The sequence below is a fragment of the Lynx canadensis genome, chromosome B2 (assembly GCF_007474595.2).
Source record: "Lynx canadensis isolate LIC74 chromosome B2, mLynCan4.pri.v2, whole genome shotgun sequence".
NCBI classification, from domain to species: domain Eukaryota; kingdom Metazoa; phylum Chordata; class Mammalia; order Carnivora; family Felidae; genus Lynx; species Lynx canadensis.
The window spans coordinates 99,073,647-99,099,267 of record NC_044307.1 but is presented as its reverse complement, the minus strand read 5'-3'; the positions used below and the strand labels follow the sequence as shown (position 1 = coordinate 99,099,267).

General features: G+C 35.2%; 1 protein-coding gene and 1 pseudogene across 3 annotated transcripts in view; one reads left to right on the top strand and one right to left on the bottom strand.

The window, feature by feature from the left end:
* CEP57L1 (centrosomal protein 57 like 1) overlaps window positions 1–25,621 on the bottom strand; it is a 77,528-nt gene that overhangs the window by 22,189 nt on the left and 29,718 nt on the right. For all 3 annotated transcript variants that reach the window (XM_030316108.1, XM_030316104.1, XM_030316105.1), the window contains 3 exons: window positions 9,314–9,479; window positions 6,457–6,636; window positions 4,989–5,110 (listed from right to left, as the gene is read on the bottom strand). In XM_030316108.1, coding sequence (XP_030171968.1) covers window positions 4,989–5,110; window positions 6,457–6,636; window positions 9,314–9,476 — 465 coding nt within the window. In that variant the 5' untranslated portion in view covers window positions 9,477–9,479. The remainder of the gene's footprint in view (window positions 1–4,988; window positions 5,111–6,456; window positions 6,637–9,313; window positions 9,480–25,621) is intronic.
* Window positions 15,729–16,222, top strand: LOC116738079 (annotated as a pseudogene).

Sequence of the window (25,621 nt, the reverse complement as noted above, 5' to 3'; positions counted from 1 at the left end):
TTACATGGAAATTATATACAACAAGGGTGCCACTGCAGATCATTGGAGAAAAGATAGACTGCAATAAATGGTTTTGGGAAAATTGATTAGCTACGTGAGAAAAAAAATGAAATTGGATGCCAGCCTTACATTATACACAAAAATCAATTCCAGATGGATTTAAGATTTACATGAAATCTTTGTAATTTTTAGAAGCAAATGCAGAACAATGTCTTGATGACTTAGGAATGGAGAAGGATTTCTTAAACAAGACAAAAAAGTAACTAAACAGCAGAAAAATGGGCACAGTATAGGAAAAAGGAAATCACAAATGGTCGTACATTTATAAAAGAGTTATCATTCTCATTAGTAACTAGGAAAATGCAAATTAAAACCACAAGATACTATTGCACATCCACCAGATTGGAAAAAATGTAGAAGTCTGACAATTCTGAGTTGTCAGAATTGAGTTTCTTGTGTAAATAAGGGTACAGCAACCAGAAGAGCAACCACTTGATGAAGTTCACTTATTTTATCTTCTAAAATAACCTAAAAATTCCTATTGTAGCTAAGTATTGTTGATCAGTGACTTTTAACAGTTTTAAATGTTTTTATTGAGTTATAATTTACATATGAAATGCACAGATCTGATAAATAAGTATATAATCCACAGCCCTATGAGACAATAGAAATTCTCTCATATCTCTGTCAAGATATTTCCTGTTTTCTCCCACCTACCAACAAGACAACTACTATGCTGATTTATTCTACCTGAGAGTTTTTGCCTGTCTCAGAATTTCATATAATTGGATCATAGGAAATGTACTGTCTTGTTTAGCATAAAGTTTTTTATTAATCCATGTTGTCTGTATCAATAGCTTTTGCTTTTTATTGCTTATAGAATTTATTACATAGATGTAAGCATGATTTGCTTATTTGTTTTTGTTTTGTTTTTAATTTACTATTATTATTATTATTATTTTTAATTTACATTCAAGTTAGTTAGCATATAGTGCAACAATGATTTCAGGAGTAGATTCCTTAATGTCCCTTACCCATTTAGCCCATCCCCCCTCCCACAACCCCTCCAGCAACTTTCTGTTTGTTCTCTATATTTAAGAGTCTCTTATGGTTTGTCCCCCTCCCTGTTTTTACATTATTTTTTTAATTTTATTTTTAAAATTTACATTCAAACTAGCATGTAGTGCAACGATGATTTCAGGAGTAGATTCCTCAATGCCCCTTACCCCCTTACCCATCCCCCCTCCCACAACCCCTCCAGTAACCCTCTGTTTGTTCTCCATTTTTATTTTTTTTAATTTTTTTTTCAATGTTTATTTATTTTTGGGACAGAGAGAGACAGAGCATGAACGGGGAAGGGGCAGAGAGAGAGGGAGACACAGAATCGGAAACAGGCTCCAGGCTCTGAGCCATCAGCCCAGAGCCTGACGTGGGGCTCGAACTCACGGACCGCGAGATCGTGACCTGGCTGACGTCGGACGCTTAACCGACTGCGCAACCCAGGCGCCCCTGTTCTCCATTTTTAAGAGTCTCTTATGTTTTTATCCCTCCCTGTTTTTATACTATTTTTGCTTTCCTTCCCTTATGTTCATCTGTTTTGTATCTTAAAGTCCTCATATGAGTGAAGTCATATATTTGTCTTTCTCTGACTGACGAATTTTGCTTAGCATAATACCCTCTAGTTCCATCCACGTAGTTGCAAATGGCAAGATTTCATTCTTTTTGATTGCCGAGTAATACTCCATTGTGTGTGCATATGTGTGTGTGTGTGTGTGTGTGTGTGTGTGTGTGTGTACCACATCTTCTTTATCCATTCATCCATCGATGGGCATTTGGGCTCTTTCCATACTTTGGCTATTGTTAATAGTGCTCCTATAAACATTGGGGTGCATGTGCCCCTTCAAAACAGCACACCTGTATCCCTTGGATAAATACCTAGTAGTGCAATTGCTGGGCCGTAAGGTAGTTCCATTTCTAATTTTTTGAGGAAACTCCATACTGTTTTCCAGAGGGGCTGCACCAGTTTGCTTTCCCACCAGCAGTGTAAAAGGATTCTCCTTTCTCTGCATCCTCGCCAACATCTGTTGTTGCCTGAGTTGTTAATGTTAGCCATTCTGACCAGTGTGAGGTGGTATCTCATTGTGGTTTTGATTTGTATTTCCCTGGTGATGAGTGATGTTGAGCATTTTTTCACGTGTCTGTTAGCCATCAGGATGTCTTCTTTGGAGAAGTGTCTATTCATGTCTTTTGCCCATTTCTTCACTGGATTATTTGTGGGGGTTTTTGGGGTGTTGAGTTTGATAAGTTCTTTATAGATTTTGGATACTCACCCTTTATCTGATATGTCATTTGCAAATATCTTCTCCCATTCCATCAGTTGCCTTTTAGTTTTGCTGATTATTTCCTTTGCTGTGCAGAAGCTTTTTATTTTGATGAGGGAGATCCCAATAGTTCTTTTTTGCTTTTGTTTCCCTTGCCTCTGGAGACGTGTTGAGTAAGAAGTTGCTGCAGCCAAGGCCAAAGAGGTTTTTGCCTGCTTTCTCCTTGAGGATTTTGATGGCTTCCTGTCTTACTTTTAGATCTTTCATTAATTTTAAGCTTATTTTGGTGTATGGTGTAAGAAAGTGGTCCAGGTTCATTTTTCTGCATGTTGCTATCCAGTTTTCCCAGCACCATTTGCTGAAGAGACTGTCTTTATTCTATTGGATATTTCTTTCCTGCTTTGTCAGAGATTAGTTGGCCATACGTTTGTGGGTCCATTTCTGGGTTCTCTATTCTGTTCCATTGATCTGAGTGTCTGTTTTTGTGCCAACACCATACTGTCTTGATGATTACAGCTTTGTAATACATCTTGAAGTCTGGGATTGTGATGCTTCCGGCTTTGGTTTTCTTTTTCAGGATTGCTTTGGCTATTCGGGGTCTTTTCTGGTTCCATACAAATTTTAGGATTGTTTGTTCTAGCTCTGTGGAGAATGCTGATGTTATTTTGATAGGGATTGCACTGAATATGTAGGTGGCTTTGGGTAGTGTCGACATTTTAACAATATTTGTTCTTCCAATCCAGGAGCATGGAATATTTTTCCATTTTTTGGTGTGTCTTCTTCAATTTCTTTCATAAGCTTTCTATAGTTTTCAGTGCATGGATTTTTCACCTCTTTAGTTAGGTTTATTCCTAGGTATTTTATGGTTTTGGTGCAATTGTAAATGGGATTGAATCTTTGATTTCTCTTTCTGTTGCTTCATTATTGGTGTATAGGAATGCAACTGATTTCTGTGTGTTGATTTTATGTCTTGTGACTTTGCTGAATTCATGGATCAGTTCTAGCAGTTTCTTGGTGGAATCTTTTGGGTTTTTCAGATAGAGTATCATGTTGTCTGCAAAGAGTGAAAGTGACTTCCTCCTTGCTGATTTGGATGCCTTTTATTTCTTTGTGTTGTGTGATTGCTGAGACTAGGACTTCCAACACTATGTTGAATAACAGTGGTGAGAGTGGACATCCTACATCCTTGTCTTGTTCTTGACCTTAAGGGGAAAGCTCTCAGTTTTTCCCCCTTGAGGATGATATTAGTGGTGGGTCCTTCATATATGGCTTTTATGATCTTGACGTATGATCCTTCTATCCCTACTTTCTTGAGGGTTTTTATCAAGAAAGGATGCTGTATTTTGTCAAATGCTTTCTCTGCATCTATTGAGAGGATCATATGGTTCTTGTCTTTCTTTTTATTAACGTGATGTATCACATTAATTGATTTGCAGATATTGAACCAGCCCTTCATCCCAGGTATAAATCCCACTCGGTCATAGTGAATTATTCTTTTAATGTATTGTTGGGTCTGGTTGGGTAGTATCTTGTTGAGGACTTCTACATCCATATTCATCAGGGAAATTGGTCTGTAGTTCTCTTTTAGTGGGGACTTTGGTTTTGGAATCAAGGTAATGCTGGCTTCATAGAATGAGTCTGGAAGTTTTCCTCCCATTTCTATTTTTTGGAACAGCTTCAATAGAATAGGTGTCAACACTTCTTTAAATGTTTGGTAGAATTCCCCTGGAAAGCCATCCTGCCCTGGACTCTTGTTTTTTGGGAGATTTTTGATTACTAATTCGAAGAAATCTGTTGCATTTCTATACACCAATAATGAAGCAGCAGAAAGAGAAATTAAGGAATCAATCCCATCACCAGTGCACCAAAACCAGTAAGATACCTAAGAAAAAACCTAACCAAACAGGTCAAAGACTTGTATTCTGAAAACTACAAAACACTAATGAAAGAAACTTTCATAGTGTCTTAATTCCTTCTGCCTGGTTATGTTTGATTGAAAGTTTTTTCCCTAGGAAAAATGATCCCTAGGATCCCTAGGAACATTAGCTATCCAGGATGACTTCAATCCAATTTCAAAGACTAAGATTTTCTGGATTACTCTGATCGATTAATCTGGGTTGTTTTCTTTCTTGTTCACCCCTACAAAGCATTCAGAGCACAATGGATCTATCAGGATTCCTACTCTTGCTAGGCCCTGGAATCTAACTTCAATTTCTTTAGCCCCATAGCTTTGAAAAGAATTATCTGGCCACTCAGTTGAATCTCTGGAATCAGAAATGCCCTAAGAAGGATAGGGCCTGAAACTAGCCTCTCTAGAGGCCAACCTCTTTGGAGGCCAACCACTTTGGATTTAAGTCTACACCCATTAATTTTTAATTGTGATTTTTCATCACTTAGTTAACTCTCCAATGCCTTTATGTATTTTTTCCCTTTCTTCCTTTCTTCCTCCCTCCCTGTCTCCCTTCTTTCCTTCGTTTTTAATATCTTGCCTAGTTTTTCTTGTTTCCTTCTACAGAAAGCTTAGTCCAATGACCCAGTCAGCTTCAATGTAAGTGGAAATCTCAATATAGCTCTTTATCCTACTTAAGATTATAATACAATCTTCCCATAACATTATTCTCCCAAAACATATTAAATTATATTTTATTCATATAAAAATATGTTCACCTGTTGCTCTAGGATCATATTCTTCTCTCGCTCTACATTGAGAACCATTCTCTTTGTATATTCTAGTTGCTTCTCTAGAAGAGTACAACGAGACTGGGCAGAATTTAACTGTATAGTAATATCTGTGAGAAAGAAAAAGTAATAATGTGTTGATTATCACATAGATTACAGGTTTGGTTATCATGAGAAATACATTATGTAAATTCAATCAAGACCTAGAAGTTCAAGAAATCTTTAGTTCTAATACTGGCTCTCTAAGAGTTATGGACACACATTTTGTGAATTTCTCATTAACTACATATAACTAGTTTAACACTGTCTCCCCCTAAAGATCCACAGGGTACACTTAAGAAAGAGTAAGATGTCAGTGACTTACTTGTGGGATGATAGAAATCCTGGATGTTCCTGGGAAATAACAGAGGACCTAAAGTCTCTTTCTTATCTATATAGTTTTCTCTTTCAGGAAACTCGGGTATATGCATTTTACCATTCCCATTTCCTCTGCTCTTGACTACTGACAGCATAGTTAATGTCCTAAGAAGTAATCCCTTCTAATCCTTTAATTTTTTACTTTCCTCAGCAGTTTCTTCCACTTTTGTCCAATTACCTCAGAAAAATTTTTCTCATTTCTTCACTCTTTTTGTAAGTTGACACACAAATTTGAACCTTATTTATGATGGTGAATGTAGTGCAAGGGAAAAGAAAGTTACACATTATGAAGTAAACTTATATAAATAACTTACTTTTTTTTTTTTTTTTTGAAAATTTTTATGTTTATTTTTGAGAGAGACAGAGGGCAAGCAGGGGAGGGGCAGAAACAGAGGAAGACACAGAATCCAAAACAGGCTCCAGGCTCTGAGCTGTCAGCACAGAGCCGGACGCAGGGCTTGAACTCACAGACCGTGAGATCATGACCTGAGCTGAAGTTGGACACTTAATCCAGGAGCTCCTAAAGAATTTATGTTCTAAAACTTAAAAACTTATGTCCTGATGTTCTTTTGTAATTTCCACAGAAATCTCTCCTTACCTGTCCATTTCCTCTAATTAACCTTTCAAGTTACTAAAAGAATTGTATTCATTTTTATGGTTTCTGTATTGTTTAATTACTAGTGTTGCTTTATATTTTCAAATTTAAAAAATCAGTGTTGACTGAAAATATAAAGTATTTCAATTATATTATGGGTAAAACTAGATTTTTTTGGTATTCTGAAAATGTCCTAATTTCTAAACACAATTTGTCTAAAAACTTAATTTTTTCTTTTAATCTCAATAATTTATGAACTGGGATAATATATGTAAGCTCAATATTATATCCATTTAATGCAAATTATCAAATTGAGAACAAGCCCTCAAGGTTTGAATATACATAAGAACAAAGATATTTGAGTAAATGTTAGACTGGGCTTATTATTTTCAAGTTGTAAACTCTGATAATTCCTTGTTTTTGAGAACTACTGAATTTTCTTACCTTTTTTCTGCTTTATCAGTTCCTGGTGTACCAGATTTCTCTCATTTGTTTCTTTCTCCAAGGCCTCTTTATACTGTGCTGCTTCTCTGGAAAGAATGTTCAGGTTGTCCTCAGCTTGTGTTCTCTCCAACTCTAAACGATGAATCTTTTCCTGAAGAGTTTTTAAGGCTAAAATTAGAGCTGTTGAAAAAAAAATTTGCTTGTTATTTTAATGAGAATTTTTGAACACTTACATAGTATCATATAAAAGTGAACAGTATATTTTTGTTAGTAAGCCAGAAAAACGTACAAGTAATGTATATTCCTCAAAAAAATTCACTAAAACTCTAAAGAGAGACAAATTTTTTCTAATATATCTTATAAAAACAGTATATTTGTGATTGTATGTAGTAATTTTCTAGGTTTGAGACAGCTAATAATCACAATTTAGTTCAATAAAATATATATCTTCAAATGAAAAGACTTAAAAAAATATAGTCTAGGAGGCGTAAGAGTCTGAGTATGGATAAAGAAAATTTAAATGTAGTATCCACTAATTAACATGGAAATTTAGGTTTAATGTTAAAGGTTTTTCTTAGTTCTTGATATGTTCAGTTTAGCTAAACCACAAACACGTTATGATTCTTTGTCTAAGATTACAGTATTAATAATCAGAACATATGAGTTAGAACACAATTTCTTCCACTAGAAAAAAAAATTATACCCTAGTGGTTTGATTCATATCAGACTTGAAAGATTTTAAATGGTACACATATACTACTGTGATTTTTATTCAGCTATATTAATATCATGATGATTCAGGTAAGTTCAGAGTTATAAAAATTTCAAGTAATAATGTCTATTCAGTTATAACTTCAAAGTATACAACTAGAGGGGAATGGAATATAGGTAAATGTTATAGGTTAATTTTTACATACAGGCATACTTGGTCTTATTGTGCTTCACTTTATTGCACTTAACAGATACTGCATTTTTTTTTTTTTTTTTTTTTTTTTTACAAATTGAAGGTTTGTGGCAACCTTGTGTTGATTAAATCTGTCAGTGTCCTTTTCCCAACAGCATTTGCTCACTTCATGTCTCTGTGTCACATTTTGGTAATTCTTGTACTATTTCAAACTTCTCATGATTATTATATTTGTTACGGTGATCTGTGTTCAGTCATTATAATTCACTGAAAGCTCACATGATGCTTAGCATTTTTTAGCAATGAAGTATTTTTTAGTTAAGATATGTAGTTCATTGTTTTTTAGACAATGCTACCGCAAAATTAATAGACTACAGTGTAGTCTAAATGTAACTTTTATATGTACTGAGAAACCAAAAAATGCATTTGACTCACTTTATTGTGATATATTCACTTTATTACAGTGGTCTGGAACCAAGCCCACAATATCTCTAAGGTATGCCTGTAGTTTATGTCCAATTAGAACGATGTTTGCTAGAGATCACCATTTGTTTTTTGTTTTGTTTTTTAAAATGAGATCAAGAAATTACATTTATTGCTCTTTAGATGCAATACCTGGCTTGCTGATTTGGAATATTTCTTACAGCTTTTTACACCACACTGCTAGTCTATTTATTAATGGTAACTATAATCACAAAATATTAAAAAACAAGGTGATAGCATCTTAGCAGGTAATTTGTATGGCACAGGTATGCCTAAATTCATAAATGTTTTCCTAATTCAATTATGAGATTCTCCTAAGTTTATATTTTAAAAGACAATACTTACAATGTACTTACAATGTATGGACTTCCCATAAAATTTTCAAGGACAATTTTGGAAACAGGCAATTTCTGAATTTAATCCTTGAATCAGACACAACTTTACTCAATTCACTATTATTCTAATCACCTAGTTTACAAGGATTCCAAATATGACCTTTTATTCTTTAGAGTATTTTCCTATTTTATAGTGATTTTTTAGGATAAAATTGTAATATGTGTCTAGCTGGTTAATCTTCACCTTATAGCTGAAGAAGCCAAAATAAAAAATATTAAATAACTTATCTATGTTTATAGAAACTTTAAGCAACCGAGTCAAAACTAATAGTTTTATTAAGATTAAACACATGGGGCGCCTGGGTGGCGCAGTCGGTTAAGCGTCCGACTTCAGCCAGGTCACGATCTCGCGGTCCGTGAGTTCGAGCCCCGCGTCAGGTTCTGGGCTGATGGCTCGGAGCCTGGAGCCTGTTTCCGATTCTGTGTCTCCCTCTCTCTCTGCCCCTCCCCCGTTCATGCTCTGTCTCTCTCTGTCCCAAAAATAAATAAACGTTGAAAAAAAAAAATTAAAAAAAAAAAAAAAGATTAAACACATAATATTATTTTCTACTTTTAAAAATGTAAAATTTTAGGGGAGCCTGGGTGGCTCAGTCAGTTAAGCATCCAACTTCAGCTCAGGTCATGACCATGAGTCATGATCTCACCATCCAGGAGTTAGAGCCCTGCATCAGGTTCTGTGCTGACAGCTCGAAGCTTACTTCGGATTCTGTGTCTCCCTCTCTCTCTGCCTCTCCCCCATTCGCACTCTGTCTCTCTTTCAAAAATAAACATTAAAAAAATTTTTTTAATGTAAAATTTTATATAACATGTTTTATACCATTCCCCAATTTTAAATAAGATTGTAAATTAGAGTTACCTTGGTTATTTGGGGCACTGGGTGGCTCAGTTTTTGTTAAGCATCTGACTCTTGATTTAGGCTCAGCTCAGCTCCATCATAGGATATAGCCCTGTGCCAGCTCTGCACTGACAGCATGGAGCCTGCTTGGGATTCTCTCTCTCCTTCTCCCTCTGCCCCTCCCCCACTCTCTCTCTCTCTCTCTTTCAAAATAAATAAACATTAAAAACACAGAATTACCTTGGCCATTTGGACTATGAAGCATTTTAGGAGAGGTAACTTCTAAGTTCGCAGAGCGGTAAGTCTGGGATGATTCATTATTCTGGGCAAATGATGGAACAAACACTCTTTCTGGAGGTTTAAGATAGCTTCCTACAATACTATGCATTAATTCAGAATCCATTATCTGTAGACAATAAAGGAATAATACAGTATAGCATCATTCTTTCTTACTTGAATGACAAAAAGATTAGGCAAAAATTCAGGTAAAACTTAACATAAACACATACTCATATACTGTGGAGTTGTTTCTTTATGAAGTTAATTATCACAAATTCAACTATAAGAAGCTTAGTAATACAAGAAAGAAAAATGACTGTTTACCATATAAATAGTATAGATAATTCTACCTGATTTTCAGTGAGCATATGCTCTGGAGTGAGTGGTGTGAATTTGCTCATTTCTCAGCTGATCGTAAGTTCATATACCCTCATCATCTGAGCACCACTCTACAAATAGTGGGACTCTAGGGTTCTTAGAGGAAGTATATATTCTAAAAGACAACATAGCTTTGAAACACAAGCCACCCGTTTAATACAATCCTTGAATCCTAACTGTGGAACTCCAATGTCCTGGCTTCCTAAAGGATTTTCAAGGGTAATTTTGTATATATCAGATTTTGTATATATCAATTCTGTATATATCCTTGAATAAGACACAACTCCACTTAATGCACCAGCATCCTAATCATAGTTTACAATGGTTCCAAATCTGAAGAATCTAAAATAGTTTTATTTTGCCATTCTGGAGGGTTTTTTTTTTTCAATTTCAATTTTTTTTATTTAGGAGAGCCCTGTTAACCATTTCAGCAGGTAATTTTTTGTCTAATTTTCCCAAATCATTTATTTTCCTTTCTGTAATTTAAAGACTGTAGAAATGTATTCTACTTAACAGATTCTAGTTAATGTTAATTCATAGCTACATTGGAAGAAACAGGGTAACAACTGTTCATACACACACGCAAAACAATTCATAAGCACAATTTTAAGAAAGAAAACTCATTTTAAAATGTAAACTTAGAATTCCATTATATAATTAGCCTATTTTAATTTTTGAGAATTGCAAATTTTCAGTGATTTCACTACCTTCCCAATTCATAAGGCAAAAGTAGATACTTCCCATGAATGTAATTTCTGGCAGGGTACAGAACCCAATTAACTCAGTAGGATTTTCTACCTTACCTACTGCTGTGATTGGCTGTCTTTCAGGACATTCTGATTGGTCTATTCTAAAAGTTATATAGCCTAGGAAGCTTTCCTAGAATACTTGCTGCCCTTTGCTCTCAAGAAGAAATCATTTTTTGCTACTATTATTAGCACCGGCTACCATCTACCAACCATGTCTCCATCCCTTGGGGTTGTTGCTGCTCAGACACTGTCTGCTCCCCATGGGAGACTGCATCTATCTAAGTTGCTGTTCCCTCAAAAAACAAGAGAGCAAAGTTAGTCACAGTTGGCTCACAATGAAGTAGAGGTAGGACACCAAAGTACAAAAGTTCTGAACATGGTTGTACGTGTTCAGGGAGAGGTGTGTAGCTGAAACTATCCCAAAAACCTTGGAATTACTCAAGATAATTCAGTTTTTGGCTCCTGGTGAGTTTCTCTAATAATAAAAAGAATGAAATTTTAACATTAGTCACTATACCCTGAAGTCCTTGGGAGGACTCTGTCTGCTTCCTCTTTACCAAATATAGTATTTATTTACAAATTGGATTTTGCATCAGTTAAAAAACAAATTCAAATTGGAGGTTTTTAATGTAAATGAAACGACTCCTTAGAAGATGGCATTAAATTAAAAATCAGACTAAACGGGGGCACCTGGGTGGCTCAGTCAGTTGAGTGTCCAACTTCAGCTCAGGTCATGATCTCATGGTTCCTGAGTTTGAGCCCGGCATTGGGCTCTGTGCTGACAGCTCAGAGCCTGGGGTCTGCTTCCAATTCTGTATCCCTCTCTCTCTGCCCCTCTCCTGTTCCTGGTCTGTCTCTCTCAAAAACATAAACATTAAAAAAAATTAGACTAAAGATCATTTAAATTAAATGTGTAAATACATCTTAAAGTGGGCATAAGCAGAATAGCAATACACTGATAGGTGGTGAAAAAGAAAGGAAACAGTAAAAAAAATGAGAAGACATGCTATGATGTGACATAGAGCTCAGGGGTTTTCATTGTAATAGAGGTCCCAGCTTAACCTGTACAATCTAGTCCTGCTTTATAAACAAGTGCATAAAACCACTAGAAGTTTCTTTACACAAAGAACTGTGACATTCTAGGAGAAAAACTCACTCTGAGGCAAGATGAAAGAAATACAGAAAGCTTGATCCAAAGTCAAAGCCTAACTTGATGGAGGAAGAGAGGAGTAATTCTGAGTAAAGTACAGTGCTAAGCATTCTAATTCATCTCTGACCCAGTCTCACGGACTCAAACATGGGTGTTGGGAACGGAGAGGTTGTTAAGTAAAAACTGAGAAACATTTCACCAATATCTGTACAAAAGATTGGGACATTAGCTGTCCTGCTTTGTATGGGATGTTATATTCCAATGAAGGGGGAAGTTGCTAGAGATAACTCACAGTTTTGGCATTTTGAGGGCTCTGGTGCATTGGTAGTCTTGTTCAGCTAGAGAGAGAGAGAGAGAGAGAGAGAGAGAGAGAGAGAGAACACCAGGAAGGGATATATTCATGGGTATGTATGACAGAAATTTCTAGAGTAAAAATTTCTGAGAATACAGAGAGGTGCCTAAGCCCCGAACTCCAAGGATTCTGACATATCTGGTATGGAGCATTGCTGTAGGTAATTGAAAAGCCCTCAGAAAATCCTGTAGAGCATTTTAGAGGATCTGCAAGCAAGGGCAAAAGGCTGTGAAATGTGGACCTCATTTGCATCAAGAGCGTGGTAAAGCATAAGGAAACTCAAGTTGTGCCTGGAACTATTCCTGACAGCTTACAAACAACCAGGAAAATTATCCATTTTCTCTATGGTAAATACAGTTAAGACACCTTCATGAGCTGCAACTAAGGAGCCACTGCATACAGAAACACCCCCACCTCCCCTCCAAAAAACTGTGCTAGACACAAATACTGTACTGAAAAGTAGTTTTACTTGTTCTTGAGGGAAGCAATTGTTCCAAAACGGTCCTTTTTAACAACCAATGTCTATTCCAGCTAGTGGCTGACTGTGCCATCACCTCTGCATAATCCCATAGGATTGTTAGGGAGACAGCATTAGGAGACGGCCAGAGATACTACAATGGGTTCTTGGAATGGGCTACTCTCTGTTTCCTATACTGCTAATTCTTTCAGGTTTAGGTTTTTCCTTAAAGAAAAATATCAGCAGCTGTATCATTTACCTGGTTTTCTTTGTGAATGCACCTAGGTTAACTTACCTTAAGAGCAAACTCAATAAAAGGTTGGACTAAGTCTATTTTATTTTTTAATATATAGCATTTTAAAAAGTACTATAACAATTGAGTTGGATAACTTTGATTAAAGAACTTGCCTTATAGATGCCCTAATAGATACTACAATCTATTATTTATAGTATACAACTAAAATGTTAAGACAATGATATAAAAACCAACTGGTCAACGGAAACCAGTACATATAAGAATTTAACATAAATACTTCCACTGGATTCAACAAATGATGCATTTGTTGTTCATTCAGTGTTAGAAAAATTTTAGGAAAAAAATCCAATTAAACCTTTATCTCATTCCATATATCAATACAAATTTCAGGTATGTTACAGAGTCAATTTTTAAAAAAACTTTAAAAATTATTTTAAAAATCTGAATAATTAAAATAATCATAGAAATGGTAAGATGTTTTATGTTTAGAACTATGGTAAAAATAAAAGATACAAAGGCTACATTAAAATTCAACTATACCATATAAAAATTATGCACAAAACCAAAAGGCAAAAGAATGCAGAAAGAAAATATGCGATGAAGGACAAAGGGGAATATCATTGATACAGAAAAAGCTTTTATAAATCAGAAGAAAAATACTAGCATCATAACAGAAGAATGTCAAATGAATATAAACCATCAATTTAGAGAAAAATGTAGCTAATAAACAATAAACCTTAACAATAATGAAAGAAAACCAGTTGTATCCAGATATAAAAGTAACCTTTGGAGTTTGAACTCAGTTCAAATTCTGATCTCCAACTTACCATCTTTCTGACTTTTAGAAACACTTTTAAACTTTTCTGGGTCTCAATTTCCTTCTCTACATAATTAGGATTGTAGTATCTCATAGGGGTGCTATAGACAAAATATGATAATGTATATAAAGCACTTAGAATTTATGTCTGCAAGTATGCACTGTGAGCAAAATATGTATTTGATAAATGGTAGCCATATTTATTTTGAAAGAAAACATATTTCAGGTGAAGTACAATGGAATGGAACAGAATTAAATCTAGTAGGAAACAGAGTGTGTCTCATGTGGTAAAGGTAAACAAACATTTATTTTAAAAGAAAACAAGGAAATATCATTTTTTACATTTCAAAGCTCTTTTAAAGGCAAGAAAATAGGTAAAAGGCCTAGAATCGTCAAAAGATTTTTGAAGAACAATAAGATGAAGAAACTTGTCCTGTCAGTTATCAAGACTTACCATGAAACTAAAATAATTAAGTCAGTGAAACAGTCAGGAGTGATTAACAGACTAACAGAACACATCTCAGAAACAGACCAAACCCTGTATAATAACTTGACATATGACAAAAAGGGAACTTCTTATCAGTGGAGAATAGTTAGGCTATTCATAATTGGTGAGGGAAAAACTGATTCTCGAAATTTAAAAACAACTGGATCCTTATTTCAAAACTGTATCAAAAGTTAAATCCATATGTGGTAAAAACCAAAATGTACAAAGAAATATGTCTGGGAGAGCATATAGGAGAATGTCTTTAGCAACTTTGGGCTTTGAAGGCTTTTGAAAACATGACATAAAACCCCTAACTGTAAGTTAGAAGACTGATTATTTTAACACAAAAAACATACATCACAAGATGCCATTACAAAGGTAAAAAGAAAAGCCATAGCCTGAGAGAGGGTACCTACATGCACATAGCTAATAAATTATTAACAAAATAAGATATAAAGCCCCACAAATTAAATCTTTAAAGATAACATACCAGTAAGAAAGGGACAAAAGTTATTCATTGGACTACTATGCAGCAGTAAAAAAGAATGAATGAAACAGCAACATGTACCCTCGTGGACAAATCTTAAAAACACGTTGAAGAAAAAAAGGGAGATGCAAAGAATATGTTCAATATGTTATCAGGCATGTAAAAAAATATTATACATTGTTTAGAGATATATTCATATGCAACAAAAGTATAAAGACAAGTATGAGATAATAAATACCAAACTCAGGATGGTAGTTAAGTGGGTGAGGATGCAAAAAGACAGGTGATTACAGAGGGGTATACAGGTATTTGTTATATAATTTAGTAAATCTTTTTATATAACTGAAAGACTTTATTTTTTAAAATGTTAGAAGTTAGCAATTTGAATAAAGACCACTCTTGCTCCTGTGCAAATCTGAGAATGTCCAACTTATATTGAATTTTTAGCTGTGATTCTAAGCCCTGTACATGCAGTATCTCATCTAATCCTTGTAACAATCCTATGAGGTTAGGATTATTGTTGTTGTTGTTGTTGTTGTTGTTGTTATTATTACTATTTTTTTATAAATAAAGAAATAGAGGCACTAAGAAGAAATAAAGAAATAGAGGTCACCTAAGTTCATACAACTTGTAAGTGGTGGAGCCAGGATTTAAACCTAGCCAGTTCAATTCCAAAGCCTGGGTTCTTAATCACTATGTTAAACAGCCTATAGTTTGGGGATATTTGCAGTTAGCCAGGTAAGAGATGATGCTATGTTTGGATTAGGGTGGTGAAAATGGAGATGAAGAGACTGTATATAAGCAAGATGTATCCTGAAGACACAAGTGATGAACTGGATTAAGAGGAGAAGAAAAGGGAGAAATCAAGGTTTCTAGCTTAAATAACTGGATAGATGATAGTGCCATTTATTAAAAAGAAAACAAGGATAATGGCTAATACTCATATAGTACTGATATGTGTCAAACACTATTCTAACTGTGAGACATCCAAGTTAAGATAAGAAATAGGTAGTTTGATAGAAGAGTCTAAAGCTTGGAGGAGAGTTCTAGTACAGAAATATAAACAATGACATTGTCAGCATATGGATGGTATATAAAACCATAGAATAGAAGTCACCTAAAGGAAGAGTCTAAATACAAAAGATTTCAGATAAGGAAAACAAGAGAAAGAGAAACCTATGAAGGAAAAGAACCAGAAAACTATGATGTCAAAACAAAGAGAGGACTTTCTGATCCACCATCTGTGGTGGAACCACTGCCAAGAGGATGATTTTCGTGAAAACTCTTATGGGGAAGACCATCACTCTTGAGGTTGAACCTTCAATACAATAGAAAATGTGAAGGCCAAGATTCAGGATAAGGAACTCTTCCTGATCAGCAGAGACTGATCTTTGCTGGCAAGCAACTGGAAGATGGATGTACTTTGACTACAATATTCAAAAGGAGTCCACTCTCCATCTTGTGTTGAGACTCTGTGGTGGTGCTAAGAAAAGGAAGAAGTCTCTTACACCATGCCCAAGAAGAATAAGCATAAGAGAAAGGTTAAACTGGCCATCCTGAAATACTATAAGGTGGATGAGAATGGCAAAATCAGTCACCTTTGTCGGGAATGCCCTTCAGATGAATGTGATGCTGGAGTTTTAATGACTAGACACTTTTATGACTAGTCACTTTTGACAGACATTATTGTGGCAAATGTTGTTACACTGTTGCTTCAACAAACCAGAAGACAAGTAATTGTTTTTTTGTTTTATTTTACTTTAATGTTTATTTTTGAGAGAGAGAGAGAGTGTGTGAATGAGGGAGGAGCAGATAGAGATGGAGACACAGAATCCAAAGCAGGCTCAGGCTCCGGGCTGTCAGCACAGAGCCTGACACAGGACTTGAACTCACAGACCACAAGATCACAACCCGAGCCGAAGTCGGATGCTTAACTGACTGAACCACCCAGTTACCCCTGGAAGACAAGTAATTGTATATGGGTTAATAAAAGACATGAACTAACAACAACAACAACAACAACAACAACAAAGAAGAGATTGTTTCAAGAAGGAGAAAGTAGTTTAGATTAAAAAAAAAAGTCAATTGATTTTGAAGAGGAAGAGACCACTGATGGTATAATGTAAGAACTAAAGATAGTTCCAAGGGCCCCATACGAAAAGGGCAACTAGAGGAAGATAAATTAGCAAAAGACATACAAATTCGATTCAAATTACGATGTCTTTTTGAAGAGAACTTCAATTACCTGACTTAAAATCACAGAGCACTCATAAAGTACGTCCTATCATTCATCCTGAGTTAACCTGCCATTAAGTCACAGTGCAAACAAACAACTATACAGAGCATGCAAACCACTTGCACAGAATCAATAATTTTCATTCTTGAAAACTTCTATGGCAGGTAAGAAAACCATATACAATTTCATTGACTGTACCCCCCAAATTCATATGTTAAATCTCTAACCTTCAGTATTTTAGAATGTGACTATATTTAGAGTAGGGCATTTAAAAAGGTGATTCAGTTAAAATAAAACCGTTAGGATGCGTTCTAATCCAATTTAACTGGTGTCCTTATAAAAAGAGGAAATTTAGATACACAAATAGATGTATCAGGGATGTGTGCACACAGAGGAAAGACCAAGTGAAGGCATGTGGGAAGACAACCATCTGCAAGTCAAGGAAAGAGGCCTCAGAAGAAACCAAATCTGCTGACATCTTGATCTTGGACTTGTGGCATCCAGAACTGTGAGAAATAAATTTCTTTATTTAAGCCACCCAGCCTGTGGTATTTGTCTTGAAAGCTCTATTAAAGCTAATACACTGACTGCAACTCATAATTTTGTTGCAGAGTGAAACATTAAGAATAGTGACAAGGACATAATAACAGAAGCCTAAGGTTTATGCTATTTAGAGGATGTAATAAAGTTATTCGCAATTTAGAGTTTCCTGCTTGATAAGATGTGAAACAATTATGTAATTCTGCCTTGATTTATTTTCCTCTATAATTGACCTTTAGTAACTTCTTAACCTTAATAAATTGAATGGGAAGTTATTAATGGACTATCCTGTATGCAATAATTTAAAATAATTAAAAATTTTCCAGCATAATCAAATGGGAGAATAAAACTAAAATTATGCTTTTGACCCATATTTAATTTATATGTAATTTTATTAGTTTTTGACCCAAATATTAGCATTTTTACCTAATATACTGTAAAATATTCCCTTAATAGTTTATATTAAAAGTGCAAGAATACTGCTATAGACTTAAGAATTAAAGTGTCATTCAAAAATTATAGCGTTGTAAAATTTAAAAAAATATGAGACATTTGCGTTGCAGGGATATTCAAAATAACTAATCTGAAGGTTAAGTTACAATCAATTTCAGAACACAGTGAAATAGTCTGTTTTTTAAAAAAACATTATCTTGTATTTTCCTCTGAAAAGTATTAAGAGGTAACAAAGGCTATTTCAGTTTTTTAGTTTTCTGAAAACAGTAGTGACTATATTCAAAATGTTTGAGAATATATGGAGAAGTCCATGGTACCATAAGTCTGTATAAGTCATAAATATTTGGGAGTTCTAGAATTGATAGGAAAATTTCACATATCCATTTAAAACTTATATCAGCTGCAATCTTCTCATTTTATAGATGTATGAGCCAAAGTCCAGAGACACTAATTAATTTGCTTAAAGTCACACAGCTCAAGTTTCCTGCACTCAAAAATCCATGACACTAGAGAAAAATATTCTCTCTTAAGAACTCTGGCTGATTTACATTTATTAAACAAAGACTACCCTAATGGAGAGTCATCAGGAAAACGCCTCCTGAAGAGAAATGGGAAGTAAGAAACACTGAATCAAACATAAAAGTATGTAATCTTAGTAAAGTCCAAAAGCATCTTAGAGGCTATCTATTCTAACCCTTTCTTTCAATACAAACTTATTCTCACACTATTTTTAACAGGTCATTTAAGCTCGACTGTATGTCTCCAGAGAAACAGAGCTATCTTCCTGTTGAATTCAAAGCTGCTTTCTCTGATTTTTATGGATGAGACAGATTTTAAGAGAAAAAAGTAGAGCTTCTATATTTATTGATGTAGATGTTGCATTGAATATTTACTGTGATAACTATTATATACTGAATTCATCTAATAAAAACTTACTGCAGAATTTAGAATCATTTTCAAACTTCAAATTTCATCATTTACTGGATCTGAAAGGCCTGTAAAAGAGCAATCCCATCCCGTTTGAGGGCAAATTTGATAAATCAAATGGAGATGACTCAATCATATAACTGATCATTCATTTCTGATTAATTCTCAGTAGACTTGACTGGATCCAGATTAGCACAAGTGAATACTAACCTAGGAGATAACTTTAACATACTTTGGTCACCAAAACCAGCAGATTTCTCCCTTCTAAATACCTTAAACTCTACTTTAATAGAGTTTTTTAAAAAATAATTTACTACATATATAATACATATATGTATAGTTAAAGGAATTATAATAAAAAAAATTTCTGTGTATCCACACCTAGATTAAGAAATAGTGTTACAGTGCTATGGAAGCCCTCTGTGTGTCTTCCCTAATTCTTGCTTTGAATTTTGTGTTACTCATTCTAATACCTGTTAAGTTTTATCATATTTGTATGTATCCTTAATATACAATATATTGTTTGGTGTTGATGGTTTTTAAACTTTACATAAATGATATCACACTTTTTCCATTCAAAGAATCTTGCTGTTTATGTTGGAACATGAAGCTGTATGGCATTCGTTTTTCCCTGCTGTATAGTATTCTACCATATAACAGATCTTAGAAGGCATTAATTCCAATCACTCCCCTCCAAATACTATGATTCTGAAATTTTTAGTTCTATTTTTATTTTAACCACACAAAATAGACAATATTATTTTGATTTATAAAGTCAGTGTTTGCTATGTTCACCTATAAGTTTTCTTTGCTCACTGTGGTAGACATTATGATGAACTACCTGGATTCCCTTTCAGGAACGTGAACTTTTTCCACAGCTGCTGGGAATCCTGCCAGAAAGTGGCTCTTGCTATTGGCCCTCTTTGGGGTTGCTTTGTCTAAAGAATACTATCTCACCTAAGGTCTAGGCTCCTTCCAGGAGCATCCCACATCCAATGAGGGCTGCTCATCCAAAAAGGCCTAACCCTCTTGTCCTAACTCAAGTGAACTCTGAAGGATCACCCCATCTCCAGAGCTTCCTGTAGTATCAGTGAAACCTTTGTTGGGTCTTCAATGAAGCTTGACTTCTCTGCCTAAAAGAGCTTCCTTCCTCTCCCTACCACATGTGTTGATCCCAAGAACACTCTCTAAAGGTATATGCTTAGAACTTTATGGGGATACTTCAAAGCCAGTATTTAAAGCACTTTTCTTCAGAGAAGATTTCCATCTTAGGGCACCCAAACTCAAGGCACCATTAAACTGAACTTTTATATTGAGATTTGTTTTTGCCAGTGTGTATTCCAACTCCAAACCCACATCGGAGTAGAACTGTGATGAGGAGAGATTCTTTTTGTCCACTCCATTCACAGCCAAGGATGAAACAAACAGTGTCATTCTGTTTTTGTTTTTGTTTTAAGTAGGCTTCACGCCCACTGTGGAGACCAATGCAGGGCTTGAACTCACACAACCCTGAGATCAAGACCTGAGCTGAGATCAAGGGTCGGAGGTTTAACCGACTGAGCTACCCAGGTCCCCCAATGGTGTCATTCTGAAAGGCGGTTATTTTCCCATCATTAACAGAAAGTTTTATCCTTTGGGGATCCCAGCTTTACACTGCAGTGTCCAGACTTACCTCTGAGCATGCCCATAAGAACTTATCTCCTGTCCCATGCAAGCAGAAACACCTCCTTAATGCCCAGGTGTTGGGCCATGAGGGATCAGAAGGTGACCTCAAGGATAAAATGGGTTCTAGAGCTCCTTTATCCCCATGGAACTGGGCTTGCTCACTGCATACAGCCTCATATTTTCCACTTACTTTGCTTCCAACTCACCCATATATATATGTTTTAACCTATAAATGTTTTAACATTTTATACATCATTTCCGTGTTCTTTGCCAGAGGTTTCTCTGAACATCAAATCTGCCATATTGCTTGAAACTGTAACAGCTTTAGACCTACTTAAGAGATGCTAAATGTTTTAGACAAACACAGAATGAGACTTTTGCTTTAAAAAGGAAAAAGAGTTTATAACTTTCCATTCAGCTAAAGTTCTCAAAGCTACTCCATACTGTAAAGTTTGTTTTTCTTCAATAGCAGAAGGTGTCTATTATTTGGCTACTCATTAATTAAATAGAGTTCACTAAGAGGATTCAGACAGTAGAGTTCCTGGTAAACAATCTGCAAACTGAGAATAAGAAAAGCACACTATAGGGGCATCTGGCTGGCTTAGTTGGTAGAGCATGCAACTCTGGATCTCGGGGTTATGAGTTCAAGCCCCATGTTGTGTACAGAGATTTCTTAAAAGTGAAATCTTAAAAATAAAAAAAGTACACTATATATCTAAATTTTAAAAATATGTAATGACTTTATAGGAATGCTATAATTATTATATTCTAAAATTTCAGAAGCAGTTTAATCATTATACTTCAATGATTATCATGTATAATATATGTATTTAATAGTAGCAGCAAATCTTACATTTAATATATTGACCACTTGACATTCCAATTGATCTATTTAACACAATTCATAATTAACTTTAAATTAAATAGCCCTTATTGGATTTGAAAATCATTTTTGAATGGATAAAGATGTGGTATATACATACAATGGAATATTACTCGGCCATCAAAAGGAATGAAATTTTGCCATCTGCAACAACATGGATGGAGCTAGAGTGTATCATGCTAAGCAAAATAGTCTGTCAGAAAAAGACAAATACCATATGATTTCACTCATATGTGGAATTTAAGAAACAAAACAGATGACTATATGGGAAGGTGGGAAAAAAAAGAAAGAAAGGGAAATAAACCATAAGAGATTCTTTACAATAGAGAACAAACTGAGAATTAAGGGAGGGGGGTGTGTGGGGGATGTGCTAAATGGGTGATGGGTATTAAGGAGGGCACTTGTGTTGAGCATTGGGTGTTATATGTAATGAATCACTAAATTCTACTGCTGAAAACAATATTACACTATATGTTAACTAACTAGAATTTAAATAAAAATTTGAAAAGAAAACATCATTTTTCAGCCTTCATAGTAAAGACTGATTTAGGCAAGAAGCATTAATGCTAAATTCAAGGGTAGAAATTTTGATGAGAACTAGAATATCTGCATGGTCTTAAGTGTCTCTTCCACAGATTGCTTATAAGATGCAAGAAAAAAAAGTAGTAACTATATAATAAAGAAACAGAACACTTTGAGTGATTAAAATTAACATAACCCTTAAGAGGTTAAGAGGGACATTGTGCCTCTGAATGTGAAACTCTGAAAAAGACATGTCACTTAAGCAGTATTCTGGCCAGGAATGTATAACCTGAATCTCAACATAACAAAACATCATCAAAGCCCCAAAGGAAAAACATTCTATTTTTTATAAAGGGGGAAACTGTTTTCTTTAAAAAAGAAATATGTCTTTAATATCTTAAAAGACAATCACACTTTTGGATACATCCAAAAGAATTGAAAGCAGGGTCTCTTGAAAACGTATCTGTACAACCATGCTCATACCGGCATCATTCACAATAGTCAAAAGGTAGAAGCTACCCAAATACCCATCAATGGCTAAACAAAATGTATACACATACAATGGAATATAATTTGGCCTTAAAAAAATAAATTTTGACATATATGAAAACATGGATAAACATTGAGGACAGATGTTAAATGAAAAAAGCCAGCTACAAAAAGACAAATAATGTATGATTCCCTTCTAAAAGGTGTCTAGAGAAGTCAAACTCATAGAATCAGAAAGTAGAATGGTGGCTGAGGAGAGGTGTATAAGGGGAGTTACAGAGTTTCAGTTTTCCCAGATGAAAAAGTTCTGTAGATTGGTTACATAACAATGTGTGGTAGGGGAGACAAGTTAAAAACAACATGACTCAATGGGATCAGTTCCGTAACAAAAGCATACACAGAGTGTCACGGGAATACAAGAGAGAGATCATCTAACTCTTCCTGATTGGTGGAAAAATAAGTAAAGCCAGAAATAATTTAAAATTCCAAACAGTTCTGAAAGAGGAGTTTAGGTAAATATGCCAGAGTGGACATACACACTAGCTTTTGCTCCCTCTTGGAAACAAACTAAAATAATATTAAAATGCTTTTTAAAAAAAGATATAAACTGCAAGGACAATAACAAAATTTTGGAAAAATAGAAAACAGATGTACAAATAGTAACAGATTTAGCTAATGCAAAAGAGGCAGTCTCCTAACCCAAGTAAGAGAAGTGATTTTTTAAGTTTACCCTGCAGAACCTCCAAATGGCTCAGAAATCAGCTGTACTCCTCTAAGAGTTAAGATACAGCCAAACACTAGGAAACAGGATGAAAGTTTAGGTTAGAAGTAAATTCTATGCCCAAACTCCCTTCACCTCTTTATGGAGCCAGAAGACTCCTTTACCCCCATTTGGGAGACTGATTTTTTTTTTTTTATTCTATGAAGAGAGAATTACAGAGTATATCTGGATTGAGGGACACTCAGCACAGGTGACGGTAGGGTAGACTCAAAGCAGGAACATTCAGCTCTGAGAATATTGGTACTCTATATACTTAAGTGGAGAGGGGACGATCCTTAGGGACAGAATATGACTAGCTCAAGTTAACAAAGATACTAAAGACGATAAAATAAATGGATTGGATGGATTTAGAGTTTCCAATCAGTTTTTTAGTGCCTGACTCTGAGGTAGAAGTTGTTTGTTTAATCAAGGCTTAGCAGACATTGAGGAAGAATGTGAAAGACAGAGACCAAAACAAGCAAACAGTGGCTTAACAGGAATACAAAATTTGGATATACTGACTTAGTAGAGATAGAATGTAAAATAATTGACGGACATGATAGACCCTAGTGAATCTGGCTGGAGCAAAGTAAATAAATGTTGGCAGTAACAGATGGCTAAAAAGGTATGCAAGGGCCAAACCACAAAAGATTTTGTACATCACACTAGAGTTTGTCTTTTGTAGGATCAGGCAACGTGGAGCCAATGAAATATATAAAGGAAAATAACATGATCATGTTTGCATTCTCACAAGGTTATTCGGATAGCTCTGAGATAGACAGACTGGAGGGGGAAGAATTATTGGCAGGGGCACAAATTAAGAGGTTGATGAAGTAATTAAGACAAGGAAAAATATAGGCCTGAATTAAGACTGGTGTAGATGAGATAAACATGAAAGATACTTAGGAGATACAATCGAGGGGCACCTGGGTGGTTCAGTAAGTTATCATACCAAGTGCCCTCCTCAATACCCATCACCCATCTAGCCCATCCCTCTGCCCAACACCCCACCAGCAACCCTCAGTTTGTTCTCTATGTTTATGAGTCTCTTATAGTTTGTCTCCCTCCTTGTTTTTATCTTATTTTTGATTCCCTTCCCTTATGTTCATCTGTTTGGTTTCTTAAATTCCACATATGTACGAAACCACATGGTATTTGTCTTTCTCTGACTTATTGTGCTTAGCATAATACACTCTAGCTTCATCTACGTCATAGCAAATGGCAAGATTTCACTCTTTTTGATAGCTAAATAGTATTCTATTATATATAAATACCACAATGTCTTTATCCATTCATCAGCTGATGGACATCTGGGATCTTTCCATAGTTTGGCTATTGTTGATTAATGCTGCTATAAACATTGGGGTGCATGTGTCCCTTCAAATCTTTACTTTTGTATCCTCTGGGTAAATACCTAGTAGTGCAATTGCTGGATCATAGGGCAGTTCTATTTTTAGTTTTTTGAGGACCCTCCATACTGTTCCCCAGAGTGGCTGCACCAGCGTGCATTCTCACCAACAGGATAAGAGGGTTCCCCTTTCTCCATATCCTAGCCAACATCTGTTGTTTCCTGTGTTGTTAATTTTAGCCATTCTAACAGGTATGAGGTGGTATCTCATCGTGGTTTTGATTTGTATTTCCCTGATGATGAGCGATGTTGAGCATCTTTTCATGTGCCTGTTAGCCTTCTATATGTCTTCTTTGGAAAAGTGTCTGTTCAGGTCTCCTGCCCATTTATTAACTGGGCTATTTGTTTCTTGGGTGTTGAGATTGATAAATTCTTTATAGATTTTGGATATTAACCCTTTATCTGATATGTCATTTGCAAATATTTTCTCTCATTCCGTAAGTTACCTTTTAATTTTGTTGATTGTTTCCTTCACTGTGCAGAAGATTTTCATTTAGATGAAGTCTCAATAGTTCATGTTCACTTTTGTTTCCCTTGCCTCTGGAGACACGTCTAGAAAGAAGTTGCTATGGCCAAGGTCAAAGAGGTTGCTTCCTGTGTTCTCTAAGATTTTGATGATTTCTTGTCTCCCATTTAGGTCTTTCATCCATTTTGAATTTATTTTTGTGTGTGGTGTAACACAGTGGCCCAGATTCATTCTTCTGCACGTAGCTGCCCAATTTTCCCAACACCATTTGCTGAAGATTAGTTGACCATACAGTTGTGGGTCCATTTCTCAGCTCTCTACTGTGTTCTATTGATCTATGTGTCTGTTTCTATGCCAGTACCATACTGTCTTGATGATTACAGCTTTGTAATATAGGCTTAAAGTCTGGAATCATGATGCCTCCCACTTTGCTTTTTTTTTTTTTTCAACATTATTTTGGCTATTCAAGGTCTTCTCTGGTTCCATACAAATTTTAGAATTGTTTGTTCTAGCTCTGTGAATAATGCTGGTGGTATTTTCATAGGGATTGCACTGAATGTGTAGATTGCTTTGGGTAGTATAGACATTTTAACAATGTTTGTTTTTCCAACACATGAGCATGGAATGTTTTTCCATTTCTTTGTGTCCTCTTCAATTTCTTTCATGAGTGTCCTATAGTTTTCAGAAACCAGATCTTTTACCTCGTTTGTTAGGCTTATTCATAGGTATCTCATGGTTTTTGGTGCAGTTGTAAATGGGATTGATTCCTTGATTTCTGTCTCTGCTG